At 30.3% G+C, this 18,135-nt stretch overlaps 4 protein-coding genes across 4 annotated transcripts in view; 2 read left to right on the top strand and 2 right to left on the bottom strand.

Annotated features, from left to right (window-relative positions):
• The window catches only part of LOC118069846 (uncharacterized), an 88,469-nt gene extending 79,508 nt beyond the window's left edge, over positions 1-8,961 (bottom strand). Inside the window, exons 1-2 of the mRNA XM_035088189.1 lie at positions 8,638-8,961; positions 7,653-7,964 (exon numbers count right to left, since the gene is read on the bottom strand). The gene's annotated coding sequence lies outside the window, so the exon portion shown is untranslated. The remainder of the gene's footprint in view (positions 1-7,652; positions 7,965-8,637) is intronic.
• Positions 1-9,934, top strand: part of LOC118069845 (dipeptidase 1-like) — a 42,767-nt gene extending 32,833 nt beyond the window's left edge. Inside the window, exons 7-9 of the mRNA XM_035088188.1 lie at positions 7,702-7,862; positions 8,655-8,784; positions 8,897-9,934. Coding sequence (XP_034944079.1) covers positions 7,702-7,862; positions 8,655-8,784; positions 8,897-9,025 — 420 coding nt within the window. The 3' untranslated portion in view covers positions 9,026-9,934. The remainder of the gene's footprint in view (positions 1-7,701; positions 7,863-8,654; positions 8,785-8,896) is intronic.
• A 557-nt stretch (positions 9,935-10,491) lies between these two features.
• Positions 10,492-14,614, bottom strand: LOC118069841 (G patch domain-containing protein 1 homolog). Its single transcript, XM_035088184.1, has 4 exons — positions 14,360-14,614; positions 13,623-14,001; positions 13,120-13,368; positions 10,492-12,856 (listed from the first exon to the last, which is right to left on the bottom strand). The coding sequence occupies exons 1-4, from the start codon at positions 14,421-14,423 to the stop codon at positions 10,594-10,596; spliced, it is 2,955 nt and encodes a 984-aa protein (XP_034944075.1). The 5' UTR covers positions 14,424-14,614; the 3' UTR covers positions 10,492-10,593.
• A 238-nt stretch (positions 14,615-14,852) lies between these two features.
• LOC118069842 (ubiquitin-conjugating enzyme E2 W) lies at positions 14,853-17,430 on the top strand. Its single transcript, XM_035088185.1, has 4 exons — positions 14,853-15,335; positions 16,552-16,902; positions 17,020-17,095; positions 17,178-17,430. The coding sequence occupies exons 1-4, from the start codon at positions 15,312-15,314 to the stop codon at positions 17,189-17,191; spliced, it is 465 nt and encodes a 154-aa protein (XP_034944076.1). The 5' UTR covers positions 14,853-15,311; the 3' UTR covers positions 17,192-17,430.
• The last annotated feature ends 705 nt before the right edge of the window (positions 17,431-18,135 follow it).

Raw genomic sequence — 18,135 nt, 5'->3', positions numbered from 1 at the left:
GTACATTTAACTGTCAATAGGCTAGATGCTAATCTAGTGAGATCTTGGGAAAACTACTTGGGCGCTTCAAAAAGACCACCTACATGGGATCAACTTGAGAGCTTCTTAAAAACCAAAATGGTTTCACTTCAATCCTTTGAAAAGATTCCTAAAAAATTATCAGGAACTAATAATTCAAGACAACATCATTTCAAGTCACATCATTCGACGAGTCAAGAAAGTATTGGAAATTCGTTCTCATCCAAACAACAGACATGTCCTTGTTGTTCAAAACCACATCCATTAACAAAGTGTTCTCAATATGCATCTAAAACCATTAAACAGCGTCAAGAATTTATCAAATCCAAGAAACTATGCTATAATTGTCTAAAATATCATTTTCGATCAAACTGTAATTCATCGCATCGGTGTTTAAAATGTGGGCGTAAACATCACACATCACTGCATCAATTTCAAGATTTCAATTCTTCGAACAAACAGGTTCAGTCATCAACACTGGTGAATCAGTCAAATTCAACACACACCGAAGAACCTTCAAAACAAGTCAATCATCTTCATAAGCCATTACAGCTTCAAGCGATTGTATTTTTAGCAACAGCTCAAGTCAAAATTCTACATGAAAATGGAACTTCTCTAGAAGTTCGAGCTCTTATTGATCCAGGTTCAGAAATCTCTCTGATATCAGAATATGTGGTTCAACAATTAAAGCTTCTGAGAAAATCAGCATCCATTCCTATCATCGGAGTTGGAGCTAAAAGAACTGGTTCAACTAGAGGATTAGTGAACCTGAAAATTAAACCTCATTATGAATCTGCAACTATTATAGCTTGTCAAGCTTATGTCCTACCTAAATTAACTTCAAGAATTCCTTCAAAGACATGTCATATACCTCAATGGGATCATTTGAAGAATTTATTATTAGCAGATCCTCATTATACCAAACCAGGAGCAATTGATTTAATATTGGGCTCTGACATTTATGGATCTCTATTAGAAGGATCAATTGTAAAAGGTCCAGATAACTCACCTACAGCTCAGCTTACGCAATTGGGTTGGATAATTTCTGGACCGTCAAGCATAAATTCTGATCAACGAGAGGTGACTTCAAATCATTGTTCATTGGATAAAGAGTTGTACTCTCTTTTAGAAAACTTTTGGCATCAAGAGGAAATCATTAGTTCTAAGAATAAAACCTTAGATCCAAAAGAACAAGAATGTGAAAACCATTTCATTGCTACTCATTCTCGTGATGACTCTGGTCGTTACATAGTAAGACTTCCATTCAGGACTCTAGTAAACCAAATAGGAGAGTCAAAGTTATCTGCTATTCGAATGTTAAATCATCTACAAAGAAAATTCTCTTCTAATCCTGATTTTTATCAAGCTTATTCTTCGTTTCTTAAAGAATATAAAATGTTGCATCATATGAATCAAGTAGCTGACGATGAGCCTGAACCAAAGGTTAGTTTTTATCTACCTCATCACGGAGTCATCCGTGAATCCAGTATCACAACGAAATTGAGAGTAGTCTTTAATGGCTCATGTCAAGTAACAAATGGAATTCCTCTAAATGAAGCATTACATGCTGGTCCAAAGCTTCAAATCAATCTTTTCGATATTTTAATATGGGTACGGCAATTCAAATTTTTATTTTCTGCTGACATTGAGAAAATGTACCGCCAAGTTCAAGTACATAAAGATGATTGGCCGTTTCAACGAATTCTTTGGAAAGAAGAGGGTAAAATTATCAAGTTTGAGCTGACAACAGTTCCTTACGGATTAGTGTGTGCTCCTTACTTGGCTTTACGTGCTGTACTTCAATTGATTAAAGATGAGGGTCATCAATTTCCTTTAGCAGCTGAAATATTGCTCAAAGGACGTTACGTTGATGATGTATTTGGAGGAGCTGATACAATTGAAGAAGCTCAACTTAAAGCTAAACAAACATATGATCTCTGCATGGCGGGCGGTTTTCCTTTAAGAAAATGGATAAGTAATGAACCAGAAGTTCTAAAGCTCATCGACTCTAATTATGTAATCAATACACAATCCATTTCACTTAAAGAGCAAGTTGTTCACACTCTTGGCCTGTCTTGGAAGCCTGCATTAGATACTTTTCAGTTTAAACTATTGGATGCATCTGTTACAAAATTCACCAAACGTTCGGTATTATCAAAAATAGCACAGTTTTTTGATCCACTTGGTTTATTGTCGCCAATTTTTATTAAAGCTAAAATTTTTATGCAAGAGTTATGGGTAATCAAAACTGGTTGGGATGATCCTCTCAATGATTCTCAGGTAAAATCTTGGAAGACTTTTATTGATTCATTGGATGAGCTGAATCACATTGAAATACCTCGATGGACTGGTATGATGAAGAATTTATCTATTGAAATACATGGATTCAGTGATGCTTCTCAATTGGCAATTGCAGCAGTAGTTTATATTAAGACATATGGATTAAATACAACCCAAGTTACACTGTTGTGTTCAAAAACTAGAGTTGCACCAATTAAAAGAATGACAATTCCCAGACTGGAGTTATCAGCAGCAGTATTATTAACCAAACTCGTCGCTCAGTGTCGACAAGTATTAAATCTGAACCAAGCTCCATGCTACCTTTGGACAGACTCTGCTATTGTTCATATTTGGCTCAATAATCATCCTTCTAGATGGAAAGAATTTGTTCATAATAGAGTATGTTTAATTCAAGATTTAATTCCGCAAGCGAAATGGGAATTCGTACCAGGAACAATGAATCCAGCAGATTGTGCATCAAGGGGTTTAACTGCAAAAGAACTTAAAGATTATGTACTATGGTGGAAAGGCCCTTCCTGGTTAGTTGATGATTCGTCAATGTGGCCTACGCTACCTTTACCTAATAAGTCTACAAAGGATTTAGAAGAACGAAGTAAAATATTACCTAAAGTTGTTCATCTCTGTATTAAAAATCAAATCTGGGATCTTCAAAATCGATTTTCAAATTTGACCAAGCTTTTAAGAGTAACAGCAACATGCAAACGAGCAATTAAATGTTTTAGAAATCAATCTAAATCTCTCGCAATTTGTCCACTTTCTCCAGCTGAAATCAATGAAGCACGACTGTTCTGGATTAAGTTAATTCAACACCAGTATTTTAGCAAAGAAATTTCTTGTTTACAACAGAAACAAGAGATTCCAAACTCAAGTTCTTTGCTTAAACTTACTCCATTCATAGATCGTCAAGGCTTGTTACGAGTTGGAGGTCGATTAAATCACTCGTCATTGTCAACTGATACCAAACATCCATATATTCTTCCAAAGGATGTGCACTTTTCAATTTTGATCATCGACGAAGCTCATAAGCGGGTATTTCATGGCTCTACTCAAGATACTCTTATGTATATTAGAAATCAGTATTGGATTTTAGGTGGACGAAATCCAATTCGTTCGTTCATTCTCAAATGTGTCAGATGCACTCGGTATCGGCGACTTCAAGCAAGTCAATTAATGGGACAATTACCTTATTCCAGAGTAAATCCAAATAGAGCTTTTTTACATACTGGCCTAGATTATGCAGGACCTTATGTGATTAAAACTTGGAAAGGTAGGAATCCTAAGACTTATAAAGCTTGGGTTTCCTTGTTCATCTGTTTAACTACTTCAGCAGTACACTTAGAATTGGTTACTGATTACACAACAGAAGCATTTATAGCTGCCTACAAACGATTCGTATCAAGAAGAGGTATTTGTTCGGATTTATACAGTGATTGTGGCACAAATTTCAAAGGCGCTGAAAAGGAATTAAAGGATTTATTCACGAAAAACAGTCAACAACTTGGTGAAATGGCTGCTTTGGTTGCTAATGATGGTACTTCTTGGCATTTCAACCCGCCTGCAACTCCTCATTTCGGAGGCAAATGGGAAGCAGCTATTAAATCAATGAAACATCATTTGAGACGTGTTGCAGGCGACATACACTTCACTTATGAAGAATTTACTACTTTGTTAATCCAAGTTGAAGCAATCCTTAACTCAAGACCGTTAATGCCATTGACTGATGATCCAGATGATCTTGATGTCTTAACTCCAGGGCATTTTTTAATTGGCCACTCTCTAACGATAATTCCAGAACCAAATTTGGAAACTATAAAGTCATCAAGGCTTTCTCGATGGCAGCTTATCAGCCAGATGACACAAAGTTTTTGGACTAAATGGTCTCGGGAATATCTTCAACGATTTCAAGCTATTTACAAATGGAACAAGCTTACTCCATCTCTTAAACCAGGTAATATTGTTCTGATTATCGATGAACGATATCCACCTGGTAAGTGGCCTATGGGCAAAATTATTCAAGTACATCCAGGCAAGGATGGTTTAGTTCGAGTTGTCACTCTTAAAACGAGTACAACAACAATGACTCGACCAATTACAAAGCTCTGCCCTCTTGTGATTGATTCAACTTCTGAGAGTTCGTCGCTGAAGTCGACGAAGGCGGGCGGAAATGTTTGAAATCATGATGTTACATTGTTACATTAACACCATTCTTTTATTTTTAATAAAATGATGAAGCTAAGACTACAATTTTTTAACTAATATATTTAGTATAAGGTTTTCGTTAAGAGTCTGTTTCAAGTACTCTCATGTTTACTTAAGTATTGGTTTCCATTCATCTGTTGATACTTTTATTACTTTCATGATGATTGTACCAGCACATGAGTCTCTGATCGACGCATAATCAGGACAAAGAAAGAGATGTTTGGTTTTCAATCAAAGATATCTTAAAGAAAATGAGTCAGTCTTTAAAAAAGTTCCAACGAGTGCACTGTGTCGTTTTGCTGTAATTAAATACATCTCTAGTGTGGTCAATCCAAATTGGAATTAAGCCTCTGATTTTCTCTTTCATTGTTGTTTGATCAATTACAATAAGTCATATTGCTGGATTCAATCTTCAACTAAGTTGTGAGTCAAGTTCATTATTGTTTGGATCAAGCCCAGCCTTGATTCTTCTTATGTTACTAGATCAATTGCGTATAAGTCACATTCTTGAGGAAGTTAAGATGGTCTTCCACGAAATTATACACGATTTCTGCTGACTTATACCTTGATCTATATCTACAATTGATTAAAAATGAGACATATCAACTACGTAAACAGCCACATTCTCAAGTGCTGAGATTTTCTCAAATCTCAATGATTTCCAGATAGGAACATCTGCTGGCTAAACTGGTTGATATGAAACATTCTAGAAGATCAAGTTTTGTTGTTGATTTTCAATTGGCAATCAAGTGAGTCTCTGATCACATGTTATTGGAAGATTCAGCATGAATCTTCACGAAGTTTATTTTACACTTCTGCTGACAGAACCACTTGATTCAATTCTAAGAAAGTTTGATTAAAAATGTTGATTCAATGTTGTGTCTAATTACGGGCATACGTGTCACTCTCTGAGAAAATACCAATTCATATTTTCTTTCAGGATTCAACAGCTTCAACCTCTTAATTATTGTTCAAACACTGGTCTGCGATCACCTCGACGTGTAACCAGCTCTCTACATTCTACGTTATTTTAGATCAGCTATTTTAATCTCAGTTATTAATGCCGAATTCAACTTTTGCTAATAAATAAGTTTAAATAATTAATTAAAATTTCTCTTATTCTTTTTTTTTCCCATTTGATTAATTAACTTTCAAACATATTAATTCTCTTTTATTCATTTTATGTGGTCCTTCGAGCCGGATGTATTATTATTTATTGATGCTAAAGTACTTATTTACTTATTTACTTATTTATACTTCTATATTGAATTAAGTAAATAAGTATTTATTAATTAATGTAATAAAATAAATAAGTTTAAATAATTAATTAAAATTTCTCTTATTCTTTTTTTTTTCCCATTTGATTAATTAACTTTCAAACATATTAATTCTCTTTTATTCAAACTGTTTGATGAAGTGTTAAAGGTTTTTAATGTGGAAATGAAAAACATTTTTTGTTTTTTAAATATTAATTTTTTTTGAGAGAAAATTCGTCAACCATTCATCAAAGTTTATAATGCATACTAAAAAAAAGTTTATGGAATAATTACACATAGAAAACTTTTGAATTATTTAAAATTAAAGCTTTGAGCTTTGAGTTTGTTGAATACGATTTATGAAAGCGTTCAGCCATCAATGAAATCACTTACTTAAAAACATAAAACGTACAACAATTAAATAAAAAGTTGAATTTATCTGACTATTTGAAACAATTAAGATATTTTGACTCGACATAAACTTAATAAAGTTTCATTCTTTAAAGCTTTTAATATTTTAGCTATGAATAAAACTGTAACTAAATTACTCAGATACATCATCAAAATGGTAAGAAATAAAATAAAAATGAACTGAAAAAAAAAGTTTTATCAATTAATATTTTCGACTAATAAGTCTAGTTAATATAAAAATGTTACTTGGATTTTCAATAAATTCCCAGACTCTTCGTCTTTAAGCAGCATTCTGGCTGTTTACTTAAAGTTAAAAATACTAACAAATGTAAATAGGTAGATAAAAAAATTACAAAAAATAAGAACCGAAAGAAAATTGCATCTCAAGACGCAGACATGGTATTTCTTTGCACTTGGCATTTTTCCTTGTAACAATTTTTTTTCTAAATCCCTCGATATTTCATCTTCAAACGCGAACCCGAAGCATTTACTTGAACTCGTTGAGAGTAACAAAGATGAATAAATCGAAAAGAAAAATTTTCTTAGTTGAAATAACAAATAAAAGTGAGATGCCTAAGAAAGCAGCATTGATAATTTTAAGATATTGAACTGATATTTTTTTAGATATAAACTCGTCTTTTCTAAAAATATTTCCTTTTTAAATCTCGACATATCCCCGTTCAAATAGACTTCAAACTATTCATGAAACAGAGATAGGTCACATAAGTCTTGTTGAGGTCACATATAAGTCTCGTAGGTTACATTGGTGGCATTACTATACATTTCAAATCGTTACTTTGAATTTTATATAACCGTTAGAAGAAAACGCTAACTTGGCGAAATACATACGCGAAGTTATTTATTAAAAGTTAAGCTCAAGTCTGTAGAGGAAGTAATAACTTTGCTCTTTTAAAACTACATTGGCTTATTGCAAAAGTCTTTAAAATATCGATAAAGATGTTTTTCATACAGACGACAGATTATTATATTCTTAGTAACGTAATAAAGTTGAATACTCTCAACAAAAGTAATCATATTTAAATCACCAATGTTCGATAGTTAAACATTTTGGGCTTTTTTGTATTTAATATCATAATCTGCAGAAACTTCTATAGAAATCTGAAACCCTTGATCAAAGTCATTTAATTGAATAATATAAAATTATCAATATTATTTCATTCATTGTAATATTCAGTATGATGAATTGCTTTATTTCAAGAGAATATTGAATTGAATGAATTCATTCTTAATTAACATCAATCATCGACTCTGAGAAAGGTATTTGGGAAAATATTTGTAATCCCTTATAAGAGTACATAAAGTAAACTAAAGGAAAATTGATCAAGTGCCACTTTCTTTAATTTATATTTCCCAATTATTTTTACTTATTTTCTGTTTATCGGTAAAGTTGAAAACACTCTTCATAAAATAAAGTTTATATAAAGCTTTTGATGTTTATTTTCTTACCTCGAACGAAATAGAAAAGTACAGATCCGTTTTCTTTGTACACTTACAGGCTGCCAATGGTGGATTAGTAATGGTCACTTTCTACAACTACTTTGTCAAGTGTGGCCCAGATGCAAGTGTTTCTGACGTTGCTGAACACATTTATCACATTCGCAATCTCATAGGAGTTGATTATATTGGTGTTGGGGGAGATTTTGATGGAATTAACAAGTATGCTCCCTATATTGAATTACTATTTTGATGAAGTACATTCAAACTGCGCCATAAACTGCGTAAACTTCTATAAACTCCTCACTTCCAGCTCTGTTTCACCTGTTTAATCAATAAACGTAAAATTAATCATCATAATCCAATAATGCATGTAATAAACTAATATAATAATAACATCAGAAGATTCAAATGATTTTTTAATTAAATCGCAACGTCATACTAATACTATTAAAATGGTGTTGAAAAATTTTGATGAACACCTTCTAGCTTTGTGGATTAGACAATCTGCATTATAAAAGCTATTCTACAAGTATTACAGAACATTTTTATGGTTTCATCATAAAAACTATATAACCTCATTATTTCCTTGCATTTGATTGTTCAATTTTTTTTTGCTTTTTATTAATAATTTATTAATATACTATTAACCTGATTAAGAAATTGATTAATATTTGTTGTCAAAAGTTTGTGAAACAGTAAGAGGATAATGCTACTGATAATAATTAATATTTTAATCAACATAATTCAATATTAGTTGATTGAATAATCATTAGGTTTTATTAATTATTTGATAAATGTTTAATTAGAGGTTATCAATAATTATTAACCACTATATTAATAAAAAATTCTGTAATAAATTCATTATCGGATGACTGTAAGGCTTTAATGAAAATTCATTAGTTAAAGTTAGTTACATTAAAAAAATTGTGATATAATAATTTATATAATTATGTTGTTTAAAAAATGCAATCATGATGATAAAGCTGATCCTTACAATTTTTCAACTTCCAGAACACCCAGAGGATTAGAAGACGTTTCGAGATATCCAGAACTCTTTGCTGAATTGTTGAGGAGTGGAAAATGGGACGTTTTAGATCTGAAAAAAGTTGCAGGACTGAACTTACTCAGGGTTCTTAGACAGGTTTCTAGACTTTTTTTCAATCAAGACAGATTTATTTTCTTCGACTTGATAACTTTTAATCCTCTGAGCGCTTAGAACGATGTTTTTCATTGTTTTTTAATATGTTTTTTAGGTAGAAAAAGTTCGCGATGAAATGAGAACAGCCGGCGTCAAGCCATCTGAAGAATTCCTTGAATCACCCGACACTACTGGCAATTGCGCATTAGACATCAGCGCAGTGCAAAGAGTTACGGAAATTTGACCACTTACCAACTGTCGTGTCATCTTTTTCCCTAATTCACACATACACACAAATGTGTTGAATACTTTTCATACATACACATTCCTCAACACTTGATGGATCTTTATGGTAAACAACAAATGAACAAAATCGTGTTAAGTGTACGATTTATACGTTAGTTACTTCTCTTTTCTGACTGAAACTTTTATTATAAAAAATAAAATAAAAAAACACAAGCACGTACCTGTTGTCGGAAAAGAAGAATGGATCATTTATCACGTGGTTCATTTTTCAAAAAATTAGAAAAAAAAATAACATAAGTGTAAGGTATTTCGAGAATTAATGGCTCAAAAAATATCTTAAAAAGTAATAAAATAAGCCATAAATGATATTTTAATTTAACTTTATAGTTTTAATATAAACTGTATCTTATTTTGAATCATCTTTATGCAATAGAAAATTTGTTTATACTATTATACTCTGATGCAAGTATTATGGAAATTTTTTTACTTTTTAAACTATTTTTTTAAATGTCCGAAATGCCTTAAATCCCAATCACCAAAGTCTTATCCATGTCACTCAAGGGACTGATGAAAATTCGTGTGTATAAAAAATGAACTTGAAAAAAAAGAAAAAAAAATCATGAGAACAAATAAGACTATAAAAAGCTCTTTATCGTAAATCTCACGAATTTTCTTCCACTTAAACCTTGACAATCTACCTGTCTGTGTTTCGTGTGCACTTATTTCAGAGTCTATACATCGGGAAATCCCAATGAATTATAAGAGCAAAACTCTTACCTGTGAGGGGTGATCCCACGCAGACTGTACCTTATCTCTTATTTATAGGGATGGGGTAAAAGTATACAGAATCAAAAAACCGTTGTATCTCAATAACGGATTCTATAAATAAATGTTTCTATTATAAAAATCATTATCTATAATTGAATCTTTTTTCACCTATCCCATATGATAGAAATCTTTTAAACCTTTATATTCTTTCATACTTTTATAAAAGGATTTCATTTAAATATCTTGTTAATACCTGAAACATATTATTTTTTGATAAAATGAAACTATGTAATTAAATTTATGGAAACAATAAAAAATAGTATTCAACGAACCGTATTGGGATTTAATTTTGATCAGATTGAAAGCAACCTGGCTATATGAGTTACACACCAAACTTCCCGAATTCAATAGAAAATATGCATATGATATTTATTTTACTTTATTATTTATAATGAAATAGTTTCAAAAATTTCAAAGTTTTTTCTCAATATATTTGTAATCCTTTTAAAGTTATTATCACAAACTAAAAATAGATTCAACAACTTCAAATGATTTTAAAATATTCAAGTATAAAAAATCATGGTTTCGATCTTTAAAATCACTAAAAGAATTTTCTTTATCAAAAATTTAAAGACTGTAAACAAATTTATTATGAGATCAATTCATTAGACGATTCATTAAACACGCTCAATAAATATTCAAGAATTAAAGTCGTTTATCTCTGTTTCTATACAAATATAATTTATTATTTACATCAAAAAAAAAAAATATTGAGCCAGTAAATAATTACTTCAGCATTCAATGTTTTCTTTTAGACTTGTGCTTTTTTTTCTCTTTCTGCTTGTGCTTGTGTTTTTTCTTTTCTTTTTTCGATTTTTTAGCTTTGCTTTTCTCCACCCATTTCATAATTTCTGGGTTATTTAACTTCGGTACAACGACACTCTTGAATATTGGTTTCTGGATATCAGTAGAGTCATTAGAATTGTTGTGTGTCGATGGTTTACTCGGAAGAACAGGCCCATATACATCCGGTAAGACTTCAGCGTCAGCATCAGCAGTATTAGAAGCTTCGTTTAATGCTTCAGTTTCAACTGTTTGAGTTGGTTTCTCATCAGGAATACTTTTATTTAGATGAGCTACAGCTAATTTTTCAGTTGTTCCTTTTTGCTTATCTTGCAACTGAATAAGATTCTCATTACTCTTCTCTGTTATTTTACCAGGTACCAAAATATCATCAAGATCTAATTTTGCAAAGATCCCTCGCGGTGGAGATGTATTCCTTTGAACATTTAATTCGCCCACAGGTTTTCCAATTAGAAGTGACTTTACGGTGTTGCTATCTACATCCTCATTCGTTTCGTTCTCTGATTCCGATTCATCACTGCTGCTTAAGAATATCGCTTTAAAAAGATCCTTTTTTTCCTCAGTATTTTCTTTAGATTGAATTACTGATGAAATTTCACCTGTTTCCATATCTTCTTTTTCTTTATTAGATTTTTTATCATTCAAACTTTCAAATGACGATTTTAAATTGATTGCTGGGACACCTGTTTCATTTAAATTATTCATTCCAAATACTTTTTCATATGATGCTTTGAAGTTTTCAGTACTTTTACTTGATTTAGTAGAATTCACATCACTATTCAAATGGTTAGAGGCCTCTTCAGAATTTTTAACATCACTATCATCACTTCTAACACTCTTATCAGCTATTTTATATGGTATATACGGTTCTTTATAGCTTCCAGCCGTTTCAACAGCCTTTTGAAATTTATTTCCATCCCCCAAAATATCGAGAGACTCAAAAACAGAATACTTTTTATTCTTTTGAAGCTTTGGTTGCATACATCCACTTTTAGGTTCTGGAATATTAAATCTTTTGCAGACAATACTCGCAGGCTGCCAAGTATCAACTGTTCTAGTAAGTTTTCCAAACATGTTCATTTTTGCTGCACTCACCGCCGGTTCTACAGAAGAACTTAAACAACTGTTCGAAGTAGTTTCCTTTGCAAATTTACTTAAACTTTCTGAAGCGTTTTTCTTTTCAAATAACCGTACCGCTTCTTCAAATTCTTCATGTTCATGGTTTTGTTCCCATTCGGTCACTTTTAAAGATCCTAGACTCTTTAATTTATCTTCACCGCCATTTTTTAAAATATCAAAATACTTTAGAAACCGTTTTTGTTTATCTACATCGGTCGTGAACGATTTTATAAATTCCAAATCGTCACAATCTTCTTTATTTTCTTCATTCGTTCTTACTTTTGTTTCTACAAGCGAACAGGTGGATTGAAAGTCCTTTAACTGCTTCAAACTTCCGGAAGAATTCGGATTAGTTCCTTCAACACCACCACAAACAAAATTTGTTAGATTCAATTTATCGAGCCACGTTTTCGATGTTTCGAACTTTTGATCCTTCAACTGTGTTCGCATTTCCTGTTGTTCTCTTCCATTGAGATTCAGCGTTCTTGTAATAATATTAGATGCTGTAGAACTCTTGGTTTGAATTTTTTGACCCATTACCGATATTTCTTGCTTGCTGCCAGTTAACGGAGTACGTGTGGATTCTCCTAATATTATCCCTCTCTCTTCAGCATTTAATTGAGGTCTGCTTAATTTTTGCTGATTAATGTTACTAGTTGATTCATCGGGACAATCAAACCGACTTTTCCTGGTTAGATGAATTGGCTTGAAGTCTTTCGGTAACACGGGTGGTTCATAAGGTTTTTTTCTCTCTAAATTGTTTTTACCTGGTACAAATCCTGGAATACACTTCGATTGTGAGCATGCTGCTTTTTCTTCTTTCGACCATCGATTCTTTTTCTTTACCTCTGGACCAAGAGTAAAATCATAGCGAGACATGTCGTCCACAGCGTAGATATCTTCATCATCCGCCTCAAATGCTCCTACTCCAAAAGCTTGACCACGAATTGAAAGCTTTTTATTTTTTTCCTGTAACTGAAATGCGGGCGTGTCGAAAAGATTTACGTGACCTGATAGCACTGGTCGACGATCTAATCCGCTGTAGCCAAGTCCAAAATAATTATCCTTGGGATTACATCTGTAATGATCGAAAAATTAGCTATTAATTGAAGTCTTTATCAATCGGACTAAAATAAAAAATAAATATTTTTCCATGTATTTTAAAAATATAAGTTGAAAAAAATCAATACTACACAATAAAATACCATTTTTCTGTTGTAGTAATTTTTTAGAAAGAAATATTGATATGATGATAAAAACGTTTTCATAGAAAAAAATTTCATTTTGTTTCACTAAAAAAATTACATAATGATAGCAACAAATATGTTCAAACTATCTTACCTGAAAGGTTCATAGTCATCAGGAGCAAATAAAATAGCTTGACCATTATCATCTTCTTGTTCATCATCAGAATTTTCCGAATCACTTTTCGAAGTAACAAACTCTTGACCAGGTAACGAACATCCATAAACTTTCTTCTTCGCATTTTTTTCACGAATTCTTTTTTTCTCCCTTTTTGTAAGTCTCAAGCCAATACCTTGACCCGGTTTCCATCCCATTCTTTTTAATAAAGTTACACCCACAGTATCACTAGGAATAACAAAAAAAAAATGAAATCAAATTAAAAAATATTTCAACTTAAGAGACTGTAAATAATTTTATTGACAAAATTAAAAAAATAAAAAAATAAATTTACAGCATTGGTTTTATTGATTATACTCAATAGTTAAGAAGTAACTGATTCAATAGAAAAAAAAATTTTTTCAAACTTTGCGGTTGAGTTTTTTACCGGATTAAACTTTTAATCAGTGTCCCTAATAGACTGTAATAAATTTAAAACTTACGTGACTGGCTTAAGTAACTCCTTTAATACAGGAACACCAGGAATAGGTTCTTGATTATAACTTTGTCCTCTACGTCTTTTCTTCTCATTCTTATTTTGATCTGCGAAATCACTTGTAGCTCGAATACCAGATGGTGCGATTCCAAATTCTCCAGTGTCCTCTTCATCCATAAAATCTTCAGGACGTTGAGAGATAGATCCCGCTTTACTACTGCGGGAGGATTTAAATTGTTGTGGTCTCCATCCATCTCGAGTATCTACGCTATTAAAATATCCAGCTGAGAATCCTCCAGTGAATGCTCCATGAAATCTACGTCTTCCTTGATCATCCAATGCATACTGATCTTCTATTGTTTGTGCTTTCTTTCTTGGTAAATTATCTAAGTCAAAAAATAAATTGTATTTTTAACAAGTAAAAGAGTTTAAGTTTTTTTGACAACCTCGGCGGAAGTCTAATCTGATATTGAATTAATACGACACAATTTTTATGCATTAATACTTCATAATAAAATAATTTATACCATCTTTTAAACAATTTGATTATGTTGAAAAAGGCATAAAAAATTTAAGAAAGGGTAAAAATATCAATATTTAAAGTTAAATAATAAATATAAATGAATAATAATTGAGATTAATATTCGTATAGAGTTAATAGATTTTGTTGTAATTGTTCAATTACATTCTTTTAATAAAATATTATTAATAAATAAAAGGATAAAAATATCAATAGACATTTACCTTCATCTAATGGCTCCAAAGGCTCGCCATAAGTTACAAAACACTCATCATCGGAATCACCCATATTTACAATAACTTTTAATATCACAATTATAAATACAATTCTTCCATTATATAATATTAATGTTTGATAATTATTATATTTGTAAAACCTATAATATCAATTATTTTTGACACCACGTTCAAGGATCAAAAAGACAAGACTCCGTATTTCATTGACTTATCAATGCAAGAAATTTAGGTTATAACACCAAGTGATAATAATACAGAAATTCATTGAATTATAGTCGTTAAATTACCATCAAAAAAGCGCTGTAGTATTATTTCAGTTTTTTATCGACTGAAAATTACCACCATTTTTATGAATCCGACATTTTACTGTTCTAAAATAATTCCTGTCAGTTATTTTACACGATTTTTTTCAGTTTATTATAAAGCAATTACATTACTTGAAGCTTTATGTATTTTTTGCGTTAATTATTTAAAAAAAATTGTAATCAGTTAAAGATTTGTGCTGCGTTTATTTGAATATATATACAATAATAATTATTTGCATCACTCTTTTCTTTTTAAATTTTAACGTAGAATGTGATAGAATGTTTACGAGTGTCGCTGCAGTCGTTGACGACAGATGACATTTGTCAAGTTTTGTAGTAGAACATTCATTTGATCATTTGACATGAATAAGCTTTGATTCATATAAAAGAAACACAAAGGCAATAAATATTTCTCATTATAAGGAAGCATTAAAAGATTGGAGTAGATTGTGAAAACTTTGATTGTTACAAATCTTTAACTACTGAAAATTGAACAAATTGTAAGTAGTTTTTGGTTCTACATTCATTATTGGAGACTTCAAGGAATAACAATATTTTGAATGATGTATTTTTTATTAAATATTCATTTCTATCATGAAGAATGATTATGGTTTATAAAAGACAACGATCTAAAAATGTCAACAATGTCTCCATCAGAAGTAAGTAAATATTTGTATGACTTCCATTATGATGTTTTTTTTAGTGGTTATCCATTCGAGTTTACGTACTTTCTCTATCATAATCACAAAGGTTTAGATGAAACTTATGATCATCGATGCGTTATAAACCAACACCATTATCAAACATTTATGATACGATATCATTAAAACTTCTAATGCACTATTTTACATCATCGAAGGTGATAAGATTTCATTAGTTCAATGGTTCGCTATAGGAAGCCAGATAATTTAATAATAACCATTTATTGCTGACTTAATAATATGTGATAATAATAATTCAATATAATGGGAGTGCATTGAATTATTTATTTAAAGTTCATTGGCTTGATCGCAACTAAATAAAAACTCCAAAACAATCTACTCCATTAAATGAGTTTTTCTGTTTTACAAAATTAATTCATTGGAATTAAAAAAGTAAAGTAATCATGATTAACTAAAACTTAAATCATTAAATGAATAAAAACTCAGTTTTTAAAATATTTAATCATTTTATTTAGCAATATGTACTATTCAAAGTTCACTACGTGAATTTTAGCTATACATTATCTTGAAATATCCATTCATGAATCTACAAGTCAGTAAATATTGCGTCATTAACAGATATAAACAGAATTTATTTTAGAACTATATATGTCTATATCAACAAAGGAAGAGATCGAGATAGTGTCAGCTATAAAAATTATTAACACTATAAATCTGAATAATTCACTTAGTCATATTATTATCTCATTACTATTTTTATCACGTAAATTAGCATTGTATCATTTTTTATTGTTATCATCCTGCAAAATTAAACTTTATATAATATATAATTTCTTAAAACAATCAATTAATATGTAGTTAAGTATTTTATAGTTCCAACTTTGATCTTTGTTTATCGATTACTCCAAACAGCATGATGTTTAAAAAAAGTATTACATTATCATTACACTTTTTTTCATTTTCAGCTCTATTTAATCATCCACAATTTTTTAGTTATCATGACGACACAAACAATTTTCATCACTACATTAATACCTATGTATTTCAAATAGCTATAATTGCATGTCGGTTATTAAAAATTTTCAAAAGTCAAATAGATGACACAACTTCAAAATAAGTAGATGAAAATATAAAATTAACGTTTTACTGAATATATATTAATATTTAAGAAAATTAACAGACATTTATTCCTATTTCTCTTTGTATTATGCAGCGTCGACTTCAAAAAGAGCTTATATCTCTAATACGGGAGCCACCACCCGGTGTTCAAATTGATGAAGATTTAGTTGGCCAGAATCTCACTGAATGGATTGTAAACATGGAAGGTGCAAAGGGAACTCTTTACGAAGGTGAACGCTTCCAGTTGCAGTTCAAGTTTAGCTCAAAGTATCCTTTCGACTCACCTCAAGTCACTTTCATCGGAGGAAACATTCCTATTCATCCACACGTTTACAGTAATGGGCACATTTGCTTATCAATCCTAACGGATGATTGGTCCCCAGCTCTCTCTGTTCAAAGTGTTTGCCTTAGTATCGTATCAATGTTGAGTTCTTGCAAAGAAAAGGTAAATAGAATTATGTGAAAAAATCTTTAATTAATCCTGATTAACTTGAAAGCTTTCAACAGATATGATTTTAGTTTCAATTGATTAATTAAAATGTTTCAATATTTTTTCTTATAGAAAAGACCCCCGGACAATTCATTTTACGTAAAAACTTGTCATACAAATCCAAAGAAGACAAAATGGTGGTATCATGGTAAAATGAATTCATTTTTTAATTATTGAGTTATTTAGAAAATAATATGAAATAAAAAAAAAATTGTACTTTTTACTTACAGATGATAGTGTATAAAAACGAAACAGATTTTATAATATGATAATTTCTGCGGAACCACGAGTAATAGATAAAAATTATTAAAAATAGTAATACGAAAATATGAGACTTAAATTCATTATAAACAATCAATTTAAGGATAAGACGACAAAACCGATAAAATAACAATGAAAAAGAAGATGAGAAACAATTATTTTATGTGTTTAAAGCTACGCTGATTATACTAATAAATAAATATGTATTTATAGACAGAAAAATGTTATTAAAACTTATTATCATGATAGATTAAGTCTTTACTGACAGTTGAACGAAAAGCAATGTGTAGTAATTATTGAGAAGTATAATACATTTTTCAGAAATTGAATTATAATCAATATATAAATTGGAGCAAATAAAAATTACAAATTTTATTATTAGAAATGGAGCATTAAGTATCTTTTAGTTTTTCTCTCTAAACATGAAATTTATTCAATGATTATTTATTCCAATTTAACATAATTATAAATATTATAATTTAATTTTCCAGCTTTTGTTACTAGTTTTTAGTAGTTTATAAAAATTACAATGAAGATTAAACTAATTTTTAAATTATGAAAGCATAAATACTATATGTTATTCAATAAATAATACATTAGCTAACATCATATGCTTTGAATATGTTATATCTTATCATGTTAATATCAATAAAATTAATATTTTATTTAATTAAGTCGAAAATAATTGAGACAAATAATGTGTTTGAAAGTTATCTATTAGGTCTTATATTAAAAGGTTTAATTGAAATAAAATATAAGATTATACAAAATTATTATACCCTAAATCAACAGAAATAGTACAATTTATATAAAAAGTTTTTCATCTTAAACACTTTACAGACATTTTTAAATTCAGAATTACATTTCATACATATATGTATATTGAAAAAATATATCTCTTGAGTTCAGTGATGACTTCACAACTGG

This window comes from Chelonus insularis, unplaced genomic scaffold (genome assembly GCF_013357705.1).
Source record: "Chelonus insularis isolate UGA/USDA-ARS -01 unplaced genomic scaffold, ASM1335770v1 contig_44_pilon, whole genome shotgun sequence".
Classification (NCBI taxonomy): Eukaryota; Metazoa; Arthropoda; class Insecta; order Hymenoptera; family Braconidae; genus Chelonus; species Chelonus insularis.
Note: the sequence above shows the minus strand (reverse complement) of the source record. Positions and strands in the feature narration are given on the sequence as shown.